This window comes from Theropithecus gelada, chromosome 1 (assembly GCF_003255815.1).
Source record: "Theropithecus gelada isolate Dixy chromosome 1, Tgel_1.0, whole genome shotgun sequence".
Lineage (NCBI taxonomy): Eukaryota > Metazoa > Chordata > Mammalia > Primates > Cercopithecidae > Theropithecus > Theropithecus gelada.
In genome coordinates this window covers 13,245,329-13,272,882 of record NC_037668.1, presented here as the reverse complement: position 1 = coordinate 13,272,882, position 27,554 = coordinate 13,245,329, and the positions used below count along the sequence as shown (strand labels likewise).

General features: G+C 46.0%; 1 protein-coding gene and 2 non-coding genes across 3 annotated transcripts; 1 reads left to right on the top strand and 2 right to left on the bottom strand.

The window, feature by feature from the left end:
* Positions 1-17,139: 17,139 nt before the first annotated feature.
* LOC112614774 lies at positions 17,140-17,303 on the bottom strand. The gene has a single exon (XR_003117134.1). It is a non-coding gene; the product is annotated as a U1 spliceosomal RNA (small nuclear RNA).
* On the top strand, positions 17,277-25,655 carry LOC112611207. The gene is made up of 2 exons (XM_025364863.1): positions 17,277-17,625; positions 24,895-25,655. Exons 1-2 carry the CDS (start codon positions 17,277-17,279, stop codon positions 25,392-25,394), a joined length of 849 nt encoding a protein of 282 aa, XP_025220648.1. The 3' UTR covers positions 25,395-25,655.
* TRNAN-GUU lies at positions 24,825-24,898 on the bottom strand. Its single transcript has one exon. It is a non-coding gene; the product is annotated as a tRNA-Asn (tRNA).
* Positions 25,656-27,554: the final 1,899 nt, after the last annotated feature.

The window sequence follows — 27,554 nt, the reverse complement described above, 5'->3', positions numbered from 1 at the left end:
CTATGGGGGACTCGTCCCACATACATCCTCCCAGAAGAGCAGGAAACAGGGTTCATAAAGATGTTCTTCTGATGGGGAGTGCCCTATGAGGCCACCTTCACATGGTGAGTAATGACCCTGACACCTCTGCAGCATCCCCGGTCACTTGGAGCACCTGAACGGGTCAGCAGAAGCAGATCACTTCTTTCTTCAGGGCAGAACGCACCTCCATGCACTTTCCAGTTAAGAACTAACAGGAATTAGTCACAAATGAAAAGCTAAGTCCCAATGTTCAAAACAACATGCTACATGAAACGAAACCACCAGTGCCTACCGGCCAATACCTTGACCCAGACCTTCCTGCCGAGGAACAGAGGCAGAAAAGGCAGAAGCTCTCTGGAGAGCTCTTTGCCTGACTGAACCCAAACCTTCTGTCCTGACGCAGAGGTGGAAAAGGCAGTTATTTCCCCTGAAACTCAAGTCTCTTACCCACAGGGTAAAGACAGAAAACGTCCGTTCTAGAAAGGGAGAGCTGGAAAGGACACTGAAGCAAACTCCAGGCCTTCAACCAAAGAGTGGGAAGGTCCAGATTTCAGGAGGATTCACCCTTTACTACCGCCCAACTGTTTCTCTCAGAGTCAGAACTCAAGAGCTTCAGAGTTGGCCAGGCACCCAGTCCGGGAGGAATGTGGTGTGATCTGAGAGACGAAAATACATGCCCCCTTAGAGAATAAGACTCTAAGGTTAAGGAAACAAAAGTTCGCTACAGGTCAAGGGTTCAGGGCTCAGCTGGCATGACAACTTCCTGAATTCCTATGGCTACAGGAAAAACCACACTCTTGCTAAACTCCTGACAACAGGAGCTAGCAGGCAAATTGTCAAAATCTTCCCAGCCCTTCTCAACTGGATTTACAACCCAGATCACTAGACCTCCGATGGGACAGAGGAGTGGCCTTCCATTCTCTCCTGATAAGCAACTGCAGATATCAAGCCAGTTTCAGCCATGTTACAGGGACTGCACACAAACCGACTTCGTGTCCAGTACTTCACCTTTTGACATAAAGAGCCAATTTCCACCTCATTTTAATGCTAAAATCCCTTCCCAATGTGAAGATGGGGTACATGTTACATATGTTTACCTGTTGCACATGAGCTCAATACCTCTCAGAAATGGACTTTCCCCAAACCTGCTGAATATGTATAACTCCATTGTGTGATACACACCCTGTGAGGCACAAAAACCAACCTGCCCTCTCTCTCTCTCTCTCTCTCTCTCTCTGAAGAGAAACCACCTCTTCAAAGACACACACCAGAGACTGTCTCTTCCTGGACTGCAAACTGATCTCACCAATAAAATTCTTTTTTTTTTTTTTTTTTTTTTTGAGACAGAGTCTGGCTCTGTCACCCAGGCTGGAGTGCAGTGGCCAGATCTCAGCTCACTGCAAGCTCCGCCTCCCGGGTTCCCGCCATTCTCCTGCCTCAGCCTCCCGAGTAGCTGGGACTACAGGCGCCCGTCACCTCGCCCGGCTAGTTTTTTGTATTTTTAGTAGAGACGGGGTTTCACCGTGTTAGCCAGGATGGTCTCGATCTCCTGACCTCGTGATCCGCCCGTCTCGGCCTCCCAAAGTGCTGGGATTACAGGCTTGAGCCACCGCGCCCGGCCTACCAATAAAATTCTTACTACTAGTTAGCCACCCTGGAGGCCTTGGAGAGGACAGTCAGATGGTCAGAGGTGAGTCGCTCTGAATCCTGCTCCCAGGCCCAAAAACGTCGACCTAGAAGGAAGGGGCTTAAGCACAAAGCATGATTTAAAGAGTTGTTTGATCCAGTGTGAGGGTAGATGCCCGGAAGGCTCAGATACAAGCAATCTTGGATATGGGTTCTTTTGGCCTTTGTTACAGCAGGTTTGTAAAGACCAAAAAGGGAGACAGGGAGTTGGCTGGTAGAAAGTTGTTTGTCAGGAACTGCCAGTGGTTTACAGAAATAACATTGATTAGGGATTAGCTATACATTGTTCAGCTACAGGTAGTGAGATATGGTGTCCAGTGCATATGATTAGGTTACTTTATAGCTAACTGTGGCAATAGCAAGCAGTTTCAGAAGCAGCTCAAAAGAGGGGAAGTGGCCAGTGGTGGTGGTTCATGCCTATAATTCCAACACTTTGGGAGGCCAAGGTGGGCGGATCACCTGAGGTTAGGAGGTTGAGATGAGCCTGGCCAACATGATGAAACCCTGTCTCTACTAAAAATACAAAAAAAAAAAAAAAAAAAAGGCTGGCATGGTGGTTCGCGCCTTTAGTCCCAGCAACTTGGGAGGCTGTGGCAGGAGAATAGCTTGAACCTGACTGGAGGAGGTAGCAGTGGGCCAAGATCCTGCCACTGCACTCCAGCCTGGACAACAGAGTGAAACTCCATCTCAATACAATAAAAAAAAATTTTGTAAACTTAAACAATTTTAGAAAGCAGGAAGTAGGATGTGGTTGCTGTCTCATTTTAATGCCTAGCTGTGGGCATGCTAATTTGAAAGCACTCATTTTCCTCACATGAAAAAGTTATTTTCTTTTTTTTATTTTTATTTTTTTTTTTTGAGACGAAGTCTCGCTATGCCGCCCAGGCTGGAGTGCAGTGGCCGGATCTCAGCTCACTGCAAGCTCCGCCTCCCGGGTTTACGCCATTCTCCTGCCTCAGCCTCCCGAGTAGCTGGGACTACAGGCGCCCGCCACCTCGCCCGGCTAGTTTTTTGTATTTTTTAGTAGAGACGGGGTTTCACTGTATTAGCCAGGATGGTCTTGATCTCCTGACCTCATGATCCGCCCATTTTCTTTCTTTTCTTTTCTTTTCTTTTTTTTGGAGACACACTGTCACTTACTGTGCCACCCATGCTAAAGTGAAGTGGCATGATCTCTACTCACTGCTACCTCTACCTCCAGAGATCAAGTGATTCTCGTGCCTCGGCCTCCCGAGTACCTGGGATTACAGGCGCCAGACACCATGCCTGGCTAATGTTTGTATTTTAGTAGAGACGGGGTTTCACTATGTTGGCCAGGTTGGTCTTGAACTCCTGAGCTCAGATGATCCACCCGCCTTGGCCTCCCAAAGTGCTGGGATTACAGGCGAGAGCCACCATGCCCAGCCAAGATCATTAATTTAATCTACAGCTAAATCTATTATTTTTTCATGTTACAAATTCAACAAGAAAAGTTTTCCCTAATGAAACACCACATTTAAAGCATAAGTAGAAAAAGAAATGTAATAGAGAGTGTCTTGCTCTGTCATCCAGGTGAGAGTGCATTGGTGCAACCACAGCTGACCAACCTGCAACTCTGGGCTCAGGCAGTCCTCCCAGCTCAGCCTGCCTTTGAATTTTTTAGAGATGGCATCTTGCCCTGTTGCCCAGGCTGGTCTCCAACTCCTTGCCCAAAGCAATCCTCCCACCTCAGCCTCCTGATTTTCTGGTATTACAGGTATGAGTCAACCAGCCTGGCATTGCAGGAATTAAAAAAAAAAAAAAAAAAAAAGTCAAGAAATTATTCTTGGCCAGGCGCGATGACTCACGCCTGTAATCCCAGCACTTTGGGAGGCCGAGGCAGATGGATCACGAGGTCAGGAAATCGAGACCATCCTGGCTAACACGGGGAAACCCCGTCTCTACTAAAAAATACAAAAAAATTAGCCAGGCGTGGTAGCCGGCGCCTGTAGTCCCAGCTAGTCGGGAGGCTGAGGCAGGAGAATGGCGTAAACCCGGGAGGCGGAGCTTGCAGTGAGCGGAGATCGCGCCACTGCACTCCAGCCTGGGCGACAGAGCGAGACTCCGTCTCAAAATAAATAAATAAATAAATAAATAAATAAATAAATAGAAATTATTCTTTATCTTATTTTATTTTGAGTTGAGGTCTTACTCTGTCACCCAGGCTGGAGTGCAGTGGTACAATGATAGTTCACTGCAGCCTGGATCTGCTGGGCTCAAGCAATCCTCCTGCCTCAGCCTCCCAAGCAGCTGGGACTACAGACATGAGCCACTGTGCTGGCTAGTTTTTTTAAATTAGCTCATTTTAAAAAATTTGTAAGGCCGGGCGCGGTGGCTCAAGCCTGTAATCCCAGCACTTTGGGAGGCCGAGACGGGCAGATCATGAGGTCAGGAGATCAAGACCATCCTGGCTAACAAGGTGAAACCCCATCTCTACTAAAAATACAAAAAATTAGCCGGGCGTGGTGGCAGGCGCCTGTAGTCCCAGCTACTCGGGAGGCTGAGGCAGGAGAATGGCGTGAACCCGGGAGCTGGAGCTTGCAGTGAGCTGAGATCGCGCCACTGCACTCCAGCCTGGGTGGGCCACAGAGCCAGACTCGGTCTCAAAAAAAAAAAAAAAAAAATTTGTAGAGACAGGGGTCTCACCATGTTGCCCAGGCTGGTATCGAACTCCTGGCTTCAATCCTTCTTCTCTCCTCAACTGCCTAAAGTGCTAAGATTACAGGTGTGAGCCACCACACCCTGCTTAAGTTTCATATTTTAATTTTATATACGTAATTATTACTGTCCTTAAGATAATTGGGGCAGTAATCTCTTTAAAGTTTTAGAGACTTAATTTATCTATTCACTCCACTGGAAAAGTATGCCAATTGGTTTCATAAGAAAATATATTTATAAATCAGAAAATTTATTTCCACCAATCTAGGGGGCATTCGAAAGCAAGTAATTGCATTAAGTAACATCATTTAGGGTGAAAACAGATGCAATGGTATCTATTAACGATGCTTATCAGTGAGGGAAACAAACTAAAGAAATGAACATCGTTAGATCCTTGGAAAACCCTCACTATTGAAAATCTAAGTGATTCTGTGATAACCTTTTGAGTCTTGCAGGACATTCTCTTTCCGGAGCCTATAAGAGTAAATCATTTCTTTTCATCCATTTTCATTAAGAGCTGAACTTCCCTGATGTTCTGGAGATTTTTAAATTTGATTTGTGGCCAGGCGCAGCGGCTTACGCCTACAATCCTAGCACTTTGGGAGGCCAAGGTGGGCAGATCAGTTGAGTTCAGGAGTTCAAGGCCAGCCTGGCCGACATGGCGAGACTCCATCTCTACTAAAAATACAAAAATTAGCCAGGCATGGTGTCACATGCCTGTAATCCCAGCCACTCAGGGGGCTGATACACAAGAATCGCGTGAACCCGGGAGGCCAAGTCTGCAGTGAGCCAAGATCATGCCACTGTACTCCAGACTTGGTGACAGAGTGCGACTCTGTCTTAAGCAAAAAAAAATTTTGATTTGTGTGGTTGTGAGAAGTGCTTATATTGCTGACTCCATTGCTTATTTGTGATCATATAAATCTCTTTTCTCCTGTCTGTAGTGTGAGTTAAACTTAATCCTTAAAGGACATGTATTTCCGCTGGTTAGAGTTGTTTAGCTAGTAGAAACCTGAGTATACGAGAATCAAAGAAAAGTGCTCCTTACATGCCACAGACTTAGCTTTCTTTCTGTACTAAGATTTCTTTTAGGTATAGTAATTTGTTAAAGCCAAGAGCTCCTATGGAATGAAGTTAGGTGGGAGGGGGCATTGAGTAGTAAGATCAACTTTATAATAGAGATGCCACTCTTGCAGGTATTGACAGCTATTGGGCCCAAAACATTGTTACCAAACATTGGAAAGACAAGATATGAGCAACTTCTCATTGCTGCAGTCTCAAATATCAGGAAATACCATTATCCTCAGGACAATGAATAGACAATCAAAAGAGACTCACAGACTAGATCTGCTGTCATGTATCACCAAACAGGGAATGGATCCTTGTCAAACAACACCCAACAGAGATTATCCTCAGAAATTCACTTCATAACATCAAAACCAGAAACGCACACTGATGCCACTGATGGCAGAAAACAATGATGCCAGAAAGAGAGAGAGGGAGATAGAGAGAGGAAGGACTTGCCCAATGACCATACTTAGTATATAAAAGCAAAAGAACTCAACTTCTGCTCATGAAAGCAAGAACCAAGGGAACAAGAGCCAGTATCTCTAAGGATCCAGGTCTGCACCAGGGGCCTGTTAGGTGCAGGATTCTGTTGGCTCCAATGATGGGTCTCAGATGGACTAATTTTTATGGACATAGCCTCTGAAAGAAATCAGTTGAGGAATAATATAGAGACACTTATCTGCATGCTCATTCTCCATTACTATAGAAGGGAAACTGGCATTAGATTGTTTTAATCAAATAAAAGTAACATCAAGATTTATAAAGAAAAGAGGAAAGGGGAGGAGAAACAAATGACTGGGACCATTGTGATTTTGCTCCCTTTGGATAAGCAACTTGGCAGAAAGCTATCAAAGAGGTCACTGTGACCTGTCTTCTCTGGACGAATGTGACTTGGTCACCACAGGAGACAATTACAGGCTGGGCACAGTGGCTCATGCCGGTAATATCAACACTTTGGGAGGCGGAGGCGGGCGGATCACTTGAGCTCATGAGTTGGACAGCACCCTGGGCAACATGATGAAACTCTGTCGGTACAAAAAATACAAAATTTAGCCAGGCATGGAGGTGTATGCTAGTAGTCCCAGCTACTCAGGAGGCTGAGGTGGGACGATCACCTGAGCCCAGGAAGGTTGAGGCTGCAGTGAACCATGATTACACCTCTGCACTCCAGCCTGAGTGACAGAGTAAGACCATGTCTCTAAATAAATGAATTAAATTTGAAAAAGAAACAAGGCCAGGCCACTATTCACAATAGCAAAGACTTGGAATCAACCCAAATGTCCATCAGTGACAGACTGGATTAAGAAAATGTGGCACATATACACCATGGAATACTATGCAGCCATAAAAAAGGATGAGTTCGTGTCCTTTGTAGAGACATGGATGCAGCTGGAAACCATCATTCTCAGCAAACTATCGCAAGAACAGAAAACTAAATACCGCATGTTCTCACTCATAGGTGGGAATTGAACAATGAGATCACCTGGACACAGGAAGGGGATCATCACACACCAGGTCCTATTGTGGGGAGCGGGGGCAGGGAGGGATAGCATTAGGAGATATACCTAATGTAAATGATGAGTTAATGGGTGCAGCACACCAACATGGCACGTGTATACATATGTAACAAACCTGCACGTTGTGCACATGTACCATAGAACTTAAAGTATAATAATAAAAATTAATTAATTAATTAATTAATTAAATAAAAAAGAAACAGGGCCAGGCAGGGTGACTCACACATGTAATCCCAGCACTCTGGGAGGCCAAGATGGGAGTATCACTTGAGCTCAGGAGTTCGAGACCAGCCTGGGCAACATAGTGAGACCTCATCTCTAAAAAATACATACATATATCTTAATAAATGTATATAATAAAATATATACTATATTTTATTATACATAATATATAACTGTATGTATTTATTATATAATTATAATAAAATATGTATATATTTTATTATATATAATAAAATTTAAAAGAAACAATTACAGATGTTGAAGGACTTTAAAATAGCCAGGTGCAGTGGTTCAGGCTGGTAATCCCAGCACTTTGGGAGACTGAGACAGGAGGATCACTTGAGCCCAGGAGACTGAGAACACAGTGAACTATGATCGTGCTACTGCACTGCAACCTGGGCAACAGAGCAAGACCCTATCTCAAAAAATAAAATAAAATGTCTTAAAAGTTTAGCTGTTAGCCGGGCGCGGTGGCTCAAGCCTGTAATCCCAGCACTTTGGGAGGCTGAGACGGGCGGATCACAAGGTCAGGAGATCGAGACCATCCTGGCTAACACGGTGAAACCCCGTCTCTACTAAAAAATACAAAAAACTAGCCGGGCGAGGTGGCGGGCGCCTGTGGTCCCAGCTACTCCGGAGGCTGAGGCAGGAGAATGGCGTAAACCCGGGAGGCGGAGCTTGCAGTGAGCTGAGATCCGGCCACTGCACTCCAGCCTGGGCGACAGAGCCAGACTCAGTCTCAAAAAAAAAAAAAAAAAAAAAAAAAGTTTAGCTGTCCATCCTATGAAACTGAGTATCTGTGTGTAATGTCCACCATGTCCTCCTGTTGTATCTCCCCCTTACTTAAGCCAGGAAGGCATTTGTCCCCTTATTAGACTATCACTGGCAAATGGTCGGGCATGGTGTCTCATGACTGTAATATCAGCATGTTGGGAGGCTGGTCAGGAGTTTGAGACCAGCCTGGCCAACATGATGAAACTTTGTCTCTACTAAAAATACAAAAATTAGCCAGGCGTGGTGGTGCAGTGTTGTAAGCTGAGATCGCTCCACTGAACTCCAGCCCGGGTGACAGAGCAAGACTGTGTCTCAAAAAAAAAAAGGCAAAGAAAAGAATATCATGGGCACATGTATAGAAAGTTTGTTAGGCTGGGTGCAGTGGTTCACACCTGGAATCCTAGCACTTTGGGAGGCCAAGGCAGGTGAATCTCTTGAGCCCAGAAGTTAGAGCTCCTGGAGCCAATCTGGGCAACATAGCAAGATCCTATCTCTAAAAAAAAAAAAGAAAAGTTGGATTTGGTGGTGCACACCTGTAGTTCCAGCTATTCTGGAGGCTCACTAAAGCCAGGGTGGCAGGTGCAGTGAGTTTGCAGTGAGCTGAGATCACGGCCACTGCACTCCATCCTGGGTGACAGAGTGGCACCTAGTCTCAAAACAAAAAGTAGGAGAGGGGAGAAAATTTGTTGTGTCAGCAAAGAAATGAAGAAAGGGACATTATTAGAGTTGAGAAAGAAATTAGAATATGATTTGGTACCTTTCCCACAGAAGATAAGTTTGCTAACGTGCTGAAATTAGAAGCATTATATAAGGCCCGGTGTAATCATAGCACTTTGGGAAGACCTCGGATGTGCCTGAGCCCAGGAGTTGGGGACCAGACTGGGCAACATAACGAAACCCTTTCTCTACAAAAAATACAAAAATTAGCTAGGCCCTTCGGATGTGACAACTGATTGTGCCACAGAGACACAACCCTAGTGGCTTAGGACTCGGGAAAAGTATAATCTCCCCGGTTTATCTAGGGATCGATAATGCACCAACGCTTTAAAAGCTGGAGCAGGCGGCCGGGCTCGGTGGCTCATGCCTGTAATCTTAGCACTTTGGGAGGCCAAGGCGGGCAGATCACGAGGTCAGCTGATCGAGACCATCCTGGCCAACAAAGTGAAACCTCTGTCCCTACTAAAATACAAAACATTAGCCGGGCAGGGTGGAGCGAGCCTGTATTCCCAGCTACTCGGGAGGCTGAGGCAGGGGAATCGCTCGAACCCAGGAGGCGGAGGTTGCAGTGAGCCGAGATCGCGCCACTGCACTCCTGCCTGGCGACAGAGCAAGACTCGTGTCTCAGAGAAGAAAAAAAAAAAAAAAACTTGAAGCAGGCGTCCCTCAGTGGGCTCTAACCACCAGCCTTTGGATTAACAGCCGAACGCGCTAACCGATTGTGCCACAGAGACACGTAGTTTACCTCCTTCAGGGCGCTATAGGAAGGGTGCACTCACCAAACACTCCCCAACCCTCCCATCCTCAGAGCCCACCACACAGTACAACTGTGCAAGGAATTGGAAAACTGGAGAGATTAGAGCGGTGAATCGTGTTGGTCTCGTCGGAGACCCGCAGGTTGGGAGATTCTGGAACCAGGACGACCTTGCCCCTCGCCTGCTTCAGAAGCCCCTGGAAAAGCCCCGGCCCGCGACCCAGACCTGAGCCCCGCGACCCGGACCTGAGCCGCCTGGGGGCCCAAGAGACGCTGAACGCCCCGTGGACTCCCAGGATGGTTCTTTGTGCCGCCTTCACCCAGTGAGGGAGCCTGTGCCCACCCTGCCCAGTCGCCTTTAAGGCCGCTGCGGAACTTCAGCTGCCATCTTCGTATCCTGTGTCCTGCACGGGGGCTCCACCGGGGCAGGGATGGTGGTGAGCGTGGCTCGTGGGGCCCCTCGCGTGGAGCAGGGTCTGGCCCTCACCAGGGCGCACGACTAGGACTTGTTGAATGAATCTATCGTCGCCTTTAGCTTTTAGTCCTTTGAAGAGCCCTGAAAATGGAAATCATGAAATATTTTACCATGGGGAAGTTTTGATTTGTTTTTTGTTTTGTTTTGTTTTGTTTTTTGAGACAGGGTCTCGCTTGGTCGCCCAGGCTGGAGTGCAGTGGTACAAACACGGCTCACTGCAGCCTCGACCTCCCGAGGCCATTGTCGCCTTTAGCTTTTAGTCCCTTGAAGAACCCCAAGAATAGAAATCATGAGATTTTTCCATGGGGAAGTTCTTTTTACGAAGCGTTTATTCACATTGATTTCTCGGCATCCCCCGGAGAGGGCAATGGGCAGGGCCTCCAGTGCACTTTCTGCAGCGGTGGAGCCGCAGGGGCTCAGCTGGGCAGTGGTAGGGTGGTAGGGCAGGAGGATAGGAGCGGGGGAAGGGAAAAGCAAAAGCAGGGAAAGAAGCTGAGAGCGGTGGAACAGACATCCAGACCTCCTGAAAGGCTCGTGCAGCACAGGCTGGATCTTCTGGAGGTGAGAATTGTTTTTTGTTGCTGTTGTTGAAGCAGAATGGGGAGGAACTGAGGGGAAAATTGAGAGAGAACATGAAAGAGCTCCAAACGCGAGGACCTATAACTCCCCAAGAATAACATCTTCCAGAAGAACTAGACAGAAAACTACGAGTCTGGGAACCCTGAAATCCCTGGAGGAGTAGCATCATCATGACCCTCTGTGTTCCTCTTGGCAAAAGGACTTGCTTCCTTTGTTTGTACAATTGTTTGTGTTTGTTAAATAAATAAAACCCTTTTCATATATCTTTGAAAGGACATTGGCTCTATTATTTTATGATTACAAATAATGCTGCAGTCGTCATTCTTGTACACTTCTCATTGGCCACTGGTGTATTTCTATAGGGTAGAGGCCTGGAGAGCAGTTGTTCCAGCATAGTGATTACATGGTTTTTATATCATTCAATTTTCTTTCCTTTGTTGGCTTATTAGCTATAACTCTCTTTCTTCTGGTCCACCACTCTCCGACTTCTTTCCCTGCTTTTGCTTTTCAGTGATGGGTTTAGGGTTTCCAGAATACATCTTCATCGGTGCCATCTAGTGACATTCTACCTCCCCTTCTGGCCATTATGCTAGTGTTGTCGTGTAATTTGATTTTAGACATGTTATAAACCCCAGAATCCATTATTATTGCTTTTGTTTAATCAGTCAAATTATTTTAAAACATTTAAATAATAAGAACATACATTTTTTTTTTTTTTTTTTTTGAGACGGAGTCTTGCTCTGTCACCCAGGCTGGAGTGCTGTGGCCGGATCTCAGCTCACTGCAAGCTCCGCCTCCCGGGTTCCCGCCATTCTCCTGCCTCAGCCTCCGGAGTAGCTAGGACTACAGGCGCCCGCCACCTCGCCCGGCTAGTTTTTTTGTATTTTTTAGTAGAGACGGGGTTTCACCGTGTTCGCCAGGATGGTCTCGATCTCCTGACCTCGTGATCCGCCCGTCTCGGCCTCCCAAAGTGCTGGGATTACAGGCTTGAGCCACCACGCCCGGCCGAACATACATATTTAACTATGTCCATACCAATTTCCAGTAGTCTCCATTTCTTTGTGTAGATCCAGATTCTGTCTGGTATCCTTATCCTTAGGCCGGGAGGACTCCTTTTGCATTTCTTGTAGCGTGAGTTGCTGAATTCTCTCATTTTTTTATATGTCTTTAAATGTCCTTATTTCTGTCACATTCTTGAAAGATTTTTCATTTTGGCATAGAATTCTAGGAAAACTTTATTTCTTTCAGTACTTTAGGATGTTGGCACTTTGTTTTTGTAAAACTGGCATAAAGTGGGCTTCCTGTACTTGTTATATAATTTTTGGAATGTGTATTTAAATTAAAAACATTAAAATGGGCTGGACGAGGTGGTGCACGCCTGTAGTCCCAGCACTTTGGGAAGGGGAGACAGGAGGATTGCTTGAGGCCCACAGTTGGAGACCAGTGTGGGCAAGATAGCAAGACCCTGTCTCTCTGTCTTTCATATATATGTGAATGTCTCATACATATATCGTCAATGTCCTAGATTCATCTTAAGTTCCACCAACAGTGCACTTGAAGTAAAATGTGCCCAACCTGAGGGTCAAACCTACCTACTGACATGTAATTTGTGTTTGTGAGACATTCTCAACAGCATTTGTTTTACCTAGCATAGTGGTTTTCAAGTTTTCATCACACTTGAATGTCTTAAGTGCAAAACTTGTCAGAATTCATTTCCTTTGCCAAAAAATTCTAAAATACTTTTTTTTTTTTTTTTTTGAGATCAGTTCACTGCAACTTCCACTTCCCATGTTCACAGGATTCTTCTGCCTCAGCCTCACGAGTAGGTGGGACTACAGGCCTGCGACAACACACCCGGCTAATTTTTGTATTTTTAGTAGAGACGGAGTTTCACCATATTGGCCAGGCTGGTCTCAAAGTCCTGATCTTAAGTAATCTGCCCACCTCGGCCCCCCAAAGTGTTGGGATTACAAGCACGAGCCACCGCGCCCGGCCTAAAATACTCTTACTTCAAGTTAAAGTGCATTAAAAACAAATTTCTCAGTTGCATCCCTGGAATCCATAGAAAGCCCGGGAGAGACAATCAAGTGCTACAGGATAAAACACTATCACCATGTTGGCCAGGCTGTTCTCAAACTCCTGACCTCAGGCTCCCAAAGTGCTAGAATTACAGGCATGAGCCACCGCACCCAGCCCAACCAAGATTATTAAACCATTCTAATTTGTCAAAAGAGTCACACTGATTTTTAAAAAATAATGTAATGGGCTGGGTGCGGTGGCTCATGCCTGTAATCCCAGCACTTTGGGAAGCCACAGCAGGTGGATCACAAGGTCAGGAGTTCGAGACCAGCCTGACCAACATGGTGAAACCCTGTGTCTACTAAAAATACAAAACTTAGCCGGGCGTGGTGGTATGTGCCTGTAATCCCAGCTACTCGGGAGACTGAGGCAGCAGAATTGCTTGAACCCGGGAGGCAGAGGTTGCAGTGAGCTGAGATTGCACCACTGCACTCCAGCCTAGGCGACAGAGTGAGACTCCATCTCAAAATAAATAAATAAATAAATAAAATAATAACATAATGAACGTTTTCATCGTTTATATATATATTAAATATTTACATTATTTAAATTGTTCAAAAGCATCAAAGATTCCTCTCTGCTATCAACTTGATTTCATTTATTTTATTGTACCAAACTATCAAGACCATTCATTTAATCTATAGTTAAATCTATTATTTTTTCATGTTAGAAATTCAACAAGAAAATTTTTCCCTAATGAAACCTCACATTTCAAGCATAAGTAGGCTGGGCAAGGTGGCTCACACCTGTAATCCCAGCACTTCAGGAGGCCGAGACAGGTGCATCACTTGAGGTCAGGAGTTTGAGAACAGCCTGGCAAACATGGTGAAACCCGGCTCTACTAAAACTATAAAAATTAGCTGGGCGTGGTGGCGTTCGCCCGTAATCCCAGCTACTCTGGAGGCTGAGGCAGGGAAATAGCTTCAACCTGGGAGGCGTAGCTTGCAGTGAGCTGAGATCCCACCACTGCACTCCAGCCTGGGCTACAGAGCAAGACTCTGTCTCAAAAATGAATAAATAAATAAGCATAAGTAGTAAAAAATAAAATAAAATAAAATAAAAAATAAGGCACAGTGTCTTGCTCTGTTATCCAGGCTAGAGTGCAGCGGGGCAATCATAGCTGACCAACTTGGAACTTCCGGGCTCAGGAGATCCTCCTGGTTCAGCTTGCCTTGTTTATTTTTACAGATGGGGTCTTGCCCTGTTGCCCAGGCTTGTCTCCAACTGCTGGCCTAAAGCAATCCTTCCGCCTCAGCCCGATGAGTTGCTGGAAGTACAGGCACAAGACATGCAGCCTAGGATTGTAGTAAAACAATTTTCAACAAATTCTTTTTTTTTTTTTTTTTTTTTTTGAGTTGGGAGTCTCACTCTGTCACCCAGGCTTGAGGGCAGTGGTGCAATCATAGTTCACTACAGCGTGCCTCAGTCCCTCTAGTAGCTGAGATTACAGTCATGCAGTATCATGCCTGGCCAACTTTAAAATATTAGCTAATGCTTAAAAATTTGTAGAAGCCAGGCACAGTGGCTCACCCTATAATCCCAGAACTTTGGGAGGCCGAGGTGGGCAGATCATGAGGTCAGAAGATCGAGACCATCCTGGCTAACATGGTGAAACCCCGCCTCTACTAAAAATACAAAAAATTAGCTGGACGTGGTGGCACATGCCTGTAGTCCCAGCTACTTGGGAGGCTGAGGCAGGAGAATCGCTTGAACCTGGGAGGCAGAGGTTGCAGTGAGCCAAAATCGCGCCACTGCACTCCAGCCTGGGAAACACAGCGAGACTCTATCTCAAAAAAAAAAAAAAAAATTTGTAGAGACAGGGGTTTCACTATGTTGCCCAGGCTGGTCTCCAACTCCTAACCTCAACTGATCCTCCCTCCTCAGCCTCCTGAAGTGCTGGGATTGCAGATATGAGTCACCATACCTGGCTTAATTTTCTTATTTTTATATTAGTGATTATTATTGTTCCTAAGATAATTGGGGCAGTGACTCCTTTAAAATTTCAGAGACCTAATTTGTCTATTCACTTCACTGAAAGAATATGACAGTTTGTTTCATGAGAAAATATCCTATATTTATAAAGAAGGAAAATTCCTTCCACCAAACTAGGGGGCATTCTAAAGAAACGAATTGTACTAAGTAACATCACTTAAGGTGAAAACAGAGGCAATGGTATCTATTAACAATGTTCATCAGTGAAGGAAATAAACTGAAAATATTAGCATCATTAGATCCTTGGAGGGCCTTCATCGCTGAAAATCTGAGTGATTTTGTGACACCCTTTTGAGTCCGGCAGGACATTCTCTTTCCAGGGCATAGAACAGTGGGTGAATAACTTCTTTTCATTCATTTTCATTAGGGGATGAATTTCCTTAATGTTCTGGAGATTACTACGTTTGATTTGTATAGCTGTGAAAAGTGCTCATATTGCTGATTCCATTGCTTATCTGTGATCATATAAATCTTTTCTCTCCTTTCTGTAGTGTGGTTCAAACTTAATCCTTAAAGGACATGTATTTGAATTTTTCAGCTGGTTAGAAACCCGAATATACCAATCAAAGAAAACTGCTCCTTACATGCTACAGATTTAATTTTCTTCCTGGACTAAGATTTCTTTTAGATATAGCAAATTTGTCAAAGCCAGGAGCTCCTATGGAACGAAGTTGGGTGGGAGGGGGGACAGAGATGCCACTCTTGCGATATTGACAACTACTGGGCTCATAAAATTTTTACCAGACATTTGAAAGACAAGATACGAACAATTTATCATTGCTGCAGTCTCAAATATCAGGAAATACCATTATTCTCAGGACAATACATAGACAATAAAAGAGACTCACAGAGCAGATTAGCTGTCATGTATCACCAAACAGGGACTGGATCCTTGTCAACAACACCCAACAGAGATTTGTCCCCAGAAATTCACTCCATAACATCAAAACCAAAAACCCACACTAATGGCAAAAAATAATGATGCAATAATGAGAGAGAGAGAGAGAGTGAGAGACCTGTCCTATAGCCATACTTAGTGGGTAAAAGCCAAAGAGCTCAATTTCTGCTCTTGATACTTAATAGAACAGAGGGAACATAAGCCAATAGCTCAGTGGGTCCAGATCTGCACTAAGTGCCTGTTGGATGCAGGATTCTACCGTCTCCAGTAATATGTCTCAGATGGACTAGCTTTCTGTTCTATTTTGTTTGTTTTGTTTTGTTTTTGCTTTTGTTTTTTTTGTTTTTGAAGCAGAGTCTCGCTCTGTTGCCCAGGCTGGGGTGCAATGGCACGATCTCGGCTCACTGCAACCTCCGCTTCCTGGGTTCAAGCGATTCTCCTGGCAGCCTCCCGAGTAGCTGGGATTACGGACACACACCACCACGCCCAGCTTTTTTTTTTTTTTTTTTTTTTTTAAGTAGAGACGGAGTTTCACCATGTTGGTCAGTCTGGTCTGGAACTCCTGACCTCAGTTGATCAGAAGTAGGTGAGGTCAGAAAACACATCCTGGGAGAGGCTGGCACAATGCCCAGAACCGCCATCGCTAGGCCTGGGGTTTTCTTCTGTAGTGGATACTAAGTATTCATGTAGTGCAGGGACAAAACCAATTAGATACTTCTGGGAGTTAAAAAGAGATGAATTTACAGTGCCATTTGAGAAGGAGTATTAAGGAATTTGCCAGGGTACTGACACGTGTCAGGTGTAAACCGCAGGTTGAGAAGAGCTAAGTATTTTCTGTCCATGAAGGTGATCAACCGGGGACTGAAGAAAGAGGGAGGGGGGACGCTGGCGCCAGAAATAGGAAAGGGCTGCTTGCGGGTAGGAAGGATGAGTGGGGATGCTACCTAGAAAGCTGCCTGGCAATGGATGTAGGATGTGGAAGCGAGACATCAAACAAGAAGCTGTCGCTTAAATAAAGACTGAAGAAAGATCAGATATGTAAACGGCAGGAGACAGCAGGGAAACTGGATCCGGCTCCTCCTAAAATTTCCCGCCTTATATTTCAGGGAGGATCGCGGCACATTTTGGCCAAGACAGGTGAGGTGAGGCCTGTGGGCCTCGATGAATATGGTTTGGGGCACCTGGGCGCCAGGAGAGCCGTTCCCCTACGCAAAGTAAGCGATGAATATGGTTTAGGGCACCTGGGCGCCAGGAGAGCCGTTCCCCTACGCAAAGTAAGCGAGTTATGTCTACAACCAAACGGGGACACTAAGAGTCCCAAAGACCGTGTTTTCTTCCCGAAATACAGCGCCCGTCTGCGTAGTTTGTACCTGGCTCTACGAGGTGAGAACACATTCCCCGCTAGCACAGAAATCTCACAAACTCCTGAGGGGGCTGCGGTTAGAAGCAGAGGCTGTGTAAAAGGTGATTGGGGGGCTAGGGAAAAACACCAAGATTTTCACAGAGCGTGAGAATCCAAAGACCGTGGAGACGACGTACCAATCTTTGCAGTGAGATGACATGTTACTTCCTATTCCGCAGCGTCCGAAACTAAGAATAACACTTACGACCAAGATACAAACCAACAGAAAAACTAATATAACCTTTACAGTAAAACCTACTCTTTAAACTACAAAAATGTCAGGGGAAAGCGCGAACGCAGTCCCCCACTACCACAAATTATGCAGTCGAGTTTCCCACATTTGGGGAAATCGCAGGAGTCAGCACATCCGGAGTGCAATAGATAAGCCTCGCCCTGGGAAAACCACCTTCGTGATCATGGTATCTCCCCTGCCAGGTAAGTATGAGCTGTTGTACCTCCGCCCTGCCACAGCCTCATACGTCTCACCCTTTACACACACGGTCACTTGCCCCGCGCACTCTCGAGCCCTCCTAGCCCTGACACACAGCTGGGACTCTCAGGTCCGACCAGCGGTCCTGAACCCGCTCCCACGGCAGGGGAACTCCTTCGTGGCGAAGCAGCAGATGTCGAAGCAGCAGCCCCTGCGCTGCCTCATCTACATAGAAGTCGCCCTCTCCGTGATGTCACCGACAGTGCCTTTCCCAGTCCCCGTCTGCCTTTCTGCCACTCAGCGGACCAACCCGCTGCCGGAGCCCACAAGGGGAAGTGACGTTTGCCTCTCCCTTTTTTCCTCTGCCGTTGTATCTGTTCTCTCCCAAAGAAGGTGGTGCTTAACCTGTGTTGTCTAACAACCTTTCGGCGGCCCGATGAAGCCTGGACGTCCTTCTTCAAATAATGACTTTTAATTCGCAGACTAGAACGTTTAAGATTACAAAAGAAACCGCTTCTCTTCACATCCTTATCGTTGGGATGTAGCATTCAGCTTGAAATTGGAAGCCGTTTAATATCAGAGAGAAACCATATTTATGAAAGTAAAGAGACTGCTCAGATGACTGCAAACCAGCCTTCCTTACTGGTTTTATCACTGGTAATGTTATAAAGACAGTTGTCCAGGTTCATGAATCTTGTAGTTGGTTTTTCTTTCTTTTTTTTTTCCCCAAATTCAGTATTATAGAAAAATATGCTGCCCCAGAAGAGATGATTGGACACTCTCAAGCGTGGTGTTGGATTTTGTCATCTCTTCCACAGCCATCTCCAGACCTTAGTGCTTACCTCATGTTAGTTTTTTATATTCTGCAAACACAAAACCAAAATAATCCAAATTTGACACAAATACCTGGGATCCATCTTATTTGTGATGTTTAACAAATGTCTGGATCATCTTTTCTTATATTGGATTACAATGCATGAAACACTGTGAAATAAGCAAAGTTGGAATGCCCAAGTCAAAGACCATTTAAATATTTACAAGTAGATTTGAGACAGGAATAATACAGGGTGGTCACAGGATAACAAATTCTAGGCAGCAGATTTACCTGACTTGAGGCTATGGGCTGATAAGACGCTGAAAAACCAATGTGGACCAAGCTGTCTAAGACTGACCGGACCCAATGTGGTGCTTGATTTGATGTAGGTTTTACCTAGGCCCTCATTATATGCTCATTAACATACTAAATCACACACCCACCAGTGCCATGACAGTTCTGAGACCAGTATTTGATGTAAAAATGGATGGCACCACAGTTCTGAGACATCTCCACCTTTACCCAGGAATTGTTATGAATATTCCACTCCTTGGTTAAAGTAATCCATCAAGATGAAACCCCAGAACCCATTGTTCTCTCTCGGGTATGCCCGAACTCCCCTTTCTTGAGTGTGTACTTTTTGCTTTGCAATAAATCTCTTCTTTCACTGTTTGCAGACTCATCCTTGACTTCGTTCTGGAGATGGTGTCAAGAGTCTGGACACCATGGCTGGGGTCGAGATTCCACCAGCATCCAGGGACCTCCCTCAGCCCACCAGTATCAGATTCTATCCCATTGCTCAAATCATAAAACATCGAGTGGAGAGTTCTCCTTGGAGACCATAAAGTAAAGATTCTGTGGCATGGCGGCCAGTTAGGCCACTGGAAGGCATGGCAAAATATTGAAAATGAGGGATTAGGTGACAGTGTAGCAACTGCTAAATGCTAAATACTTGATCCAGGCCCCATTCCCTGGAGACTGTGACAGGGAGACACATTGTCCAGGTAGTAGTGGAGAAATACTTTCTGGGTATCTGACCAGACTTTGTGGAAAGAACTGGCACCATCCTGCAGATGTAACCGCCTGATGGGTTCTTCCTGCCCACTGTACACACAAAATCAATTCATGGAGACCATGGCATTGCAGTAAAGAGTTTCATTGACACAGGCCAGCCACAACCTGTGGGAGACAGAGTTATTACTCAAATCGATCTCACTGAAGGCTTGGAGGTAAGGGGTTTTTCATAGATAGTTTGGTGGGAAGGGGGCTAGGGTTTGGGCAGTGCTGATTGTTGGGGGATGTGGAAACTGGCCCTCCTGCCCTGAGCAAACTTCTGGGTGGGGGCTAAGGGACTGGTTGATTTTCGGGCCAAATGGTGCCATCCAGTAGTCAGACATGCAAAAGCCTGAAAAGAAATCTCAAGAGGCCAATCTACAATAGTGATGTTCTTCACAGCAGTAATTGGGGAAGCTGCAAATCTTGTGACCTCTGGAATAATGACTGGTAATTATTTAATGAGGCATACATCTTAGCAGAATTCACGCCCCTTTCATCCTCCTAACTTGGTGGACTTTCATTAGTTTTACAGGGGTAACTTAGTTTTGGGGAAGGTTATCATTTAAACAAAACTTTTTGGCTGTCCTCAACCTTTTTGGCACCAGGGACTGGTTTCACGGAAGACAATTTTTCCATGGAAGGGGGTGGTGGATGCTTTCTGGATGAAACTGTTCCACCTCAGGTCATCAGGCATTAATTAGAGTCTCATAAGGAGTGTGCAATCTGGATGCCTCACATGCTCAGTTCCCAATAGGGTCCGAGCTCCAATGAGAATCTAATGCCGATGCTGACCTGACAAGATGGTAATGCTTGAAAGCCTGCAGCTCACCTCCTGCTGTTCGGCTGGGTTCCTAACAGGCCATGGACCAGTACCTGTCTTGTGACCCTGGGGTTTGGGGATCCCTGATTTAAACTATAAACTCAATTTTTCCCAAAGATCGCTTGGGAGAAATTGCACAGGAATGAGCAAAGACAGCTAGTTTGTGAGGCTAGAACCAAGATGGAGTCAGCCGTGTCTGCTTTCTCTTATTGTCAGAATTTTGCAAAAGTAGTTTCAGAGGGACTACCCTGGACACTTGTTAAAAACCTGAGATGGATTTTATCGTATGTACTACAGTAGGCAAGAGAGACCAGCAGAGAACTGAGCTCAACTCCAAATACAGCAAAAAGAGTTGAAGGTGTATAGCCAATCGGCAAGATAAGAAAGTCAGCAGATGGAAAATTACTAAGAGGAACTTGATTAGCTATCAAAAGTGGTTGGGAGGACTCTTGCTAAACTAGACTCAACAGTACTCTTTTCTAAAACTGGACTTGGCAGGCCAAGAACTAATAGAGAAAAGGGTTCAGCGGCAACTAAGGTTTGGTCAAAGATGAAGTCCTTGTCAACGCTACATTGAAGCTTCTGCAAGTAAACAAAGACCAACCAAACAAAAAAAAGCAAAGGCTATTTATTCTGAGCTTGCTATAGCAGGGAGTCAGCCACTGTTACTTGTATTTTGGCCGAGACTTGAAGGCAGTCAGAAGGGTGGGAAAGCTTTTTAAAAAGAAAGACTTCAGGCCGGGTGCGGTGGCTCATGCCTGTAATCCCAGCACTTTGGGAGGCCAAGACGGGAGGATCACAAGGTCAGATGATCGAGACCATCCTGGCTGACAAGGTGAAACCCCATCTCTACTAAAAAGACAAAAAAATTAGCCAGGAGTGGTGGCAGGCGTCTGTAGTCCCAGCTACTCAGGAGGCTGAGGCAGGGGAATGGCGTGAACCCAGGAGGCGGAGCTTGTAGTGAGCAGAGATCTCACCACTGTGCTCCAGCCTGGGTGACAGAGTGAGCCTCCGTTTCAAAAAAAAAAAAAAAAAACACAAAAAGGCTTCAGGTATGCTTGGATTGGAGGCTGTCAGCACAGTGTTGTTGTAGATAGATGAAGAAAATAAAAATATTTTACCCCAGAATATGTATCTTTGGCATATTTTAAGAATGCTGTCAGAGAGCCAGCAAACAGAAGTAACTCTGCAAAACTGTCTTTTGTAGAGGAAATTTACACCTGCAGAGAATCCGCATTAATCCAGCCTTTCCTTGTCAGGACTGAGAAATAAAAATAAGCCCTAAGCCCTACAACCAACTGAACGGACTCCCTCTTGGCTGACAGGACCGCAGAGAAACCTTGAAAAATGTTTCTGGCTGTGGCAGGATAGGATGTCAGACATGCCCCCTTAAAACCCCTCCCTCACTAACTGCCATTGTGAGGCAGAACAGCAGAGGGAATTGGAAGTTGGATGAAAGGCAGAATGAGTAAAAGCAGAAACAGAAGCAAGGTGATGGGGTGGGAGAGCAAGAAGCAAGATAAAAGGCAGAAGTTGAGCAGCCAAAACAAAAAGTAAGATTAAAAAAAGCAAGCAAGGCTGGGCGCAGCCTCTCACACCTGTAATCCCAGCAGTTTGGGAGGCCAAGGGAGGCAGATGACCTGAGGTCAGGAGTTTGAGGACCAGCCTGACCAACATGGTGAAACCCCTTTGTCAGGCCTCTGAGGCCAAGCTAAGCCATCATATCCCCAGCGACCTGCACGTGTACATCCAGATGGCCTGAAGCAACTGAAGATCCACAGAAGTGAAAATAACTTAACTGATGACATTCCACCATTGTGATTTGTTTCTGCCCCACCCTAACAGATCAATGTACTTTGTAATCTCCCCCACCCTTACGTAGGTTCTTTATAATCCCCCAAACCCTTAAGAAGTTTCTTTGTAATTCTCCCCACCCTCGAGAATGTATTTGGTGAGCTTCATCCCATGCCCCCAAAACATTGCTCTTAACCTCACCGCCTATCCCAAAACCTATAAGAACCAATGATAACCCCATCACCCTTTGCTGACTCCTTTTTCGGACTCAGCCCTCCTGCACCCAGGTAAAATAAACAGCCATGCTGCTCACCCAAAGCCTGTTTGGTGATCTCTTCACACGGACACACATGAAACACTCTTCTATACTAAAAATACAAAAAATTAGTTGGGCATGGTTGTGCACTCCTGTACTCCCAGCTACTCAGGAGGCTGAGACGGGAGAGTTGCTTGAACCCAGAAGGCAGAGGTTGCAGTGAGCCAAGATCGTGCCACTGCACTCCGGACTGGGCAACAGAGCAAGAACCTGTCTTTGAAAAAAAAAAAGGCACGCAAGGACCCCATGGCCAGCAAGATCCAAACCAGTAAAGGGGCAGCTCCTCAGAGATAGGCATGTGGATTAGAGAGAAAAAGTATCCTTAAAATGACTTCATATGATAATCAGCTCATTAAGGCTCATACATATGGACTGCATATCAAGCATGTACTTAAAATTATGGGATGGAGGCAACATTCAAGCACACAAGGGCCAAAGTAACCAAGCAACCCACCTATCAATCAAAAGGCAAACACTGGCTAAAGATTAGACATCTTTGGCACGGCGCGGTGGCTCACGCCTGTAATCCCAGCTCTTTGGGAGGCCGAGGCGGGTAGATCACAAGGTCAGGAGATCCAGACCATTCTGGCTAACAAGGTGAAACCCAGTCTCTACTAAAAACACAAAAAAATTAGCCGAGCATTGTAGCAGGCGCCTGTAGTCCCAGCTACTCGGTAGGCTGAGGCAGGAGAATGGCGTGAACCTGGGAGGCGAAGTTTGCAGTGAGCCAAGATCGCGCCACTGCACTCCAGCCTGGGCGACAGAGCGAGACTCCGTCTCAAAAAAAAAAAAAAGAATTAGGCTTCTTTTCCCTAAGGGTTAACAAACCAGCCTTTTGGAAAGACTTGCTTCACCACTGTTATCAACCAACACCCTGATACTTTCCCTCCCTTCCGTGGTTTTGACAAAGCAAGCAAGCAGCATTCCCTCCTGATAAGAGACCCTCGACCTAGGAATGATTCTGGCCAGACTACAGAGGATGTGCAGTGAGGGTTTTCATGTCCTCTGCTTCAGCTTTTGACGTCAGAGGGCTGCAAACTCCACTCTCAGATAGCTAATGCCACCATTTTATGAACATGGGCCCCATGAAGAGGCACGAAGCTCAATTGCACATCTTCCCATTTTTCCTCCTATAAATATTCATATTGGAATATTATTAGGTATTGCTCCCGTGAAAGATACATTTGCAGAATGTACTCAAATTAGAAGCATTATATAAACACTATAATGTAGCAATGGCGCATTGAAGGGGTGGCCTGCCCCTCCACACCTGTGGGTGTTTCTCATAAGGTGGAACGAGAGACTTGAGAAAAGAAATAAGACACAGAGACAAAGTATAGAGAAAGAAAAGCGGGGCCCAGGGGACTGGCGCTCAGCTTACAGAGGACCCACGCCGGCCCCAGTCTCTGAGTTCCCTTAGTATTTATTGATAATTATCTTTACCATCTTAAAGACAGGGGAGTGGCAGGACAATAGGATCAAAGAAAAAAGAGGAAATCGGCAGTAAGACATATGAACAAAAACCTCTGTGACATGAATAAGTTCAAAGGAAAATGCTGTGCCTTGAGATGCATATGCAAACATCTCCATAAACCTTTTAGCAGCATAGTTTCAGTCTATCACATGGGGAGAAACCTTAGACAATACCTAGCTTTCCTAGGCAGAGGTCCCTGCGACCTTTGGCCGTGTACGTGTCCCTGGGTAGTTGAAATTAAGAGAATGGTGATAACTTTTAACCAGCAAGCTACCTTCAGGCATTTGTTTAACAAAGACACATCCTGCATAGCCCAAAATCCATTAAACCTTGAGTCACCACAACACATGTCTCTTGCAAGGACAAGGTTGGGGGTAGGGTCACAGATTAACAGCATCTCAAATACAGAACAAAATGGAGTCTCTTATGTCTACTTCTTTCTATATAGACACAGTAACAGGCTGATCTCTCTTCCTTTTCCCCACAGCGCATCCAGTTCTCTACACTATAGAAATATCTGCGGTGTAGACATTTCCACAATGACCAAAGATATGTGTACAAGAATGGTGGCTGCAGCATTCTTTGTAATTCTAAAACCATGAAACCAACCTCATCCCAAAAACATTTTTTCTTTTTTTTTTTGAGATGGAGTCTCATTCTGTTGCCCAGGCTGGAGTGTAGTGGTGCGATCTCGGCTCACTGCAGCCTCCACCTCCCAGGCTCAAACGATTCTCCTGCCTCAGCATCCCAAGTAGCTGGGATTACAGGCACATGCCACCATGCCTGGCTAACAAAAACATTTTGAAAAGGGTGAAATAAATCATGCACAAACTGGGGAAAAATACTGTTTTCAAAAATGATAGAGAGGATCACTATGATGATGAATGATTCCACTGGTCACATTATTGATAGAACAATCAGTAAGTCCAGGCACATCCTGGGGATACTACTGGACTCCTATTACTGAAATATGAAAAAATGGAGGCATGTAAATTACTCGTTTAAGCGTATGACGGACTGCATTAGAATTTTATCACACCACAAGTGGGTTCCTAGGTCTCTGTTTCAGGATTCCTGAGTTACACAGGTGTAAACCCAGGATTTCAGGAGATACCCGGTTAAGAATCCGGTCAGGGAGGTGCCCTGGCCCTTGACATGGATAAGTCACAAATTAGTGGCCTAGGACTCCGGGAAGATAAAAATCTTGCCCATTCATGTAGTGATTGACAATGCATGAATGCTTTAAAAGCATTCAACAAGCGTCCCTGGGTGGATTCGAACCACCAATCTTTCGGTTAACAGTCGAACGTGCTAACCGATTGCGCCATAGAGACACGTACTGCGAGCTCTACTGGGCGCTACAGGAAGGGGGCACTCACTAAACTTTCTCCGTCCCATCCTCAGAGCCCTCCAGGCAGGACCACTGAGCAAGGCCCTTGGAAAATCAGAAAGATTGGAGCGGTGACTCGCGCTGGTCACGTTGGACACCTTCGCGTTTGGAGATTCTGGAGCCAGAAGGACAGCCGAATGGCCTTCGCCCGCCCTGCCCCTCGCCTGCTTCAGAAGCCCCCGGAAACGCCCCTGTTGCGACCCCGGCCCAGCCGCCTGGGGGCCCAAGGGAAGCTGAACGCCCAGTGGCTCCCGGGATGGCTCTTCCCGTTCTTTGTGTCACCTTCACCCAGTGAGGGAGCCTGTGCCCACCCTGCCCAGTCGCTTTCGGGCCCCTGCGGAGCTGCCGCTGCCATCTTCGGATCCTGTGTCCCGCATGGGGGCTCCACCAGGGCAGGGATGGTGGCGAGGGTCGCTCGTGGGTCCCCTCCCGGGGAGTAGGGTCTGCCACTCACCAGGCCGCCAGACTAGGACTTGTCGAATGAATCCATCGTCGCCTTTAGTTTTTAGTCCTTTGAAGAGCCTTCAGAATGGAAATCATGAGAGATTTTTCCATAGAAAAGTTCTTTTTACAAAGCATTTATTTAGTTGACTTCTCGGCACCCTGCGGGGCTGCAACGGGCACGGCAGGTGCACTTTCTGCGCAGTGGAGCCGCGGGTACTCAGCTGGGCGGTGGTCGGGTCTTGAGGCCTGAGGGCGGCAGCGGGGGAAGGGAAAAGCAAAAGCAAAAAAAGAAGGTGAGGAGCGGTGGACTGTTGGGAAAAGAAAGAAAGATCAGGCTGTTACTATGTCTATATAGAAAGAAGTAGACATAAGAGACTCCATTTTGTTCTGTATTTGAGATGCTGTTAATCTGTGACCCTACCCCCAACCTTGTCCTTGCAAGAGACATGTGCTGTGGTGACTCAAGGCTTAACGGATTTTGGGCTGTGCAGGATGTGCTTTGTTAAACAAGTGCCTGAAGGCAGCTTGCTGGTTAGAGGTCATCACCATTCTCTTAATCTCAAGTACCCAGGGACACGTACACGGCCAAAGGTCGCAGGGACCTCTGCCTAGGAAAGCTAGATATTGTCAAAGGTTTCTCCCCATGTGGTAGTCTGAAATAGAGCCTGGTGGGAAGAGAAGGACCTGATCCTCCCCCCGCCCGCCCCAGTGAAGGGTCTTTGCTGAGGAGGACTCATACAAGAGGAAAGAAGGCCTTTTGGCGGATGTTGGCAGTTAAGATAGAGAAAAGCATCTGTCTCCTGCCCATCCCTGGGCAATGGAACATCTCAGTGTGAGACCCGATTGTATGCTCTGTTTACTGAGATAGGAGAAAACCGCCTTAGGGCAAAAGGTGGGACTTGCTGGAGTAATGCTGCTAAAAGGTTTATGGAGATGTCTGCATATGCATATCAAGGCACAACATTTTCCTTTGAACTTGCTTACTGCTTTGAACTTGTCTTACTGCTGATTTTCTCCCTACAATGATCCTATTGTCCAGCCACTCCCTTATCTTTAAGATGGTAAAGAAAATTATCAACAAATACTGAGGGAACTCAGAGACCGGTGCCGGCCTGGGTCCTCTGTATGCTGAGCGCGGGTTCCCTGGGCCCACTTTCTCTTTCTCTATACTTTGTCTCTGTGTCTCACTTCTTTTCTCAAGTGTCTCGTTCCACCTAACGAGAAACGCCCACAGGTGTGGAGGGGTAGGCCACCCCTTCAGTGGACCAGACATCCAGACCCCCTGAAAGGCTTGTGGGGAGGCACAGGCGGGATCTTCCGGAGGTGAGAATTTTTTTTTATTGTAACAGAATGGGGAGGAATTCAGGGGAAATGGAGATAGATAGAACCTGAAAGATCCCCCAAACACGAGAACCTGTAGCTCCCCAAGCATAAGATGTCGCAGAACTATACCAAAACCTAGGCTCCTGGGAACCCTAAAATCCTTGGAGGATCATGACCCTCTGTGTTCCTTTTGGCAAAGGACTTGCTTCCATTGTTTGTTCAATTGTTGGTGTTTGTTGAATAAATAAGACTATTTTCATGTGTCTTTGAAATTACTTTGGCTCTATTATTTTATGGTTACAAATAATGCTGCAGTGATCATTCTTGTACACTTCTCATTGGCCATTTGTGTATTTCCATAGGATAGAGGCATGGAGAGCAGTTGTTCCAGCATAGTGATTACAGTTTTTGTTTATTTATTTATTTTTGAGACAGTCTCGCTCTGTCACCCAGGCTGTAGTGCTGTGGCACGATCTCACCTCACTGCAACCTCCGCCTCCCAGGTTCAAGCGAATCTCCTGCTTCAGCCTCCCAAGTAACTGGGATTACAGGCCCGTGCGAGCCACCAAACTGGGCTAATTTTTGTATTTTTAGTAAAGACGGGGGTTTCACCGTTTTGGCCAAGCTGGTCTCAAACTCCTGACCTCAAGTGATCTGCCTGCCTTGGCCTCTCAAAGTGCTGGGATTACAGGCGTGAGCCACCGCACCCAGTGATTGCATGGTTTTTTTTATATCATTCTATTTTCTTTCCTTATTTGGCTTCTTAGGTGTAACTCTTTCTTTTGTTATGTCAGTGATGGGTTTAGGGTTTCTAGAATACATCTTTATCCGTC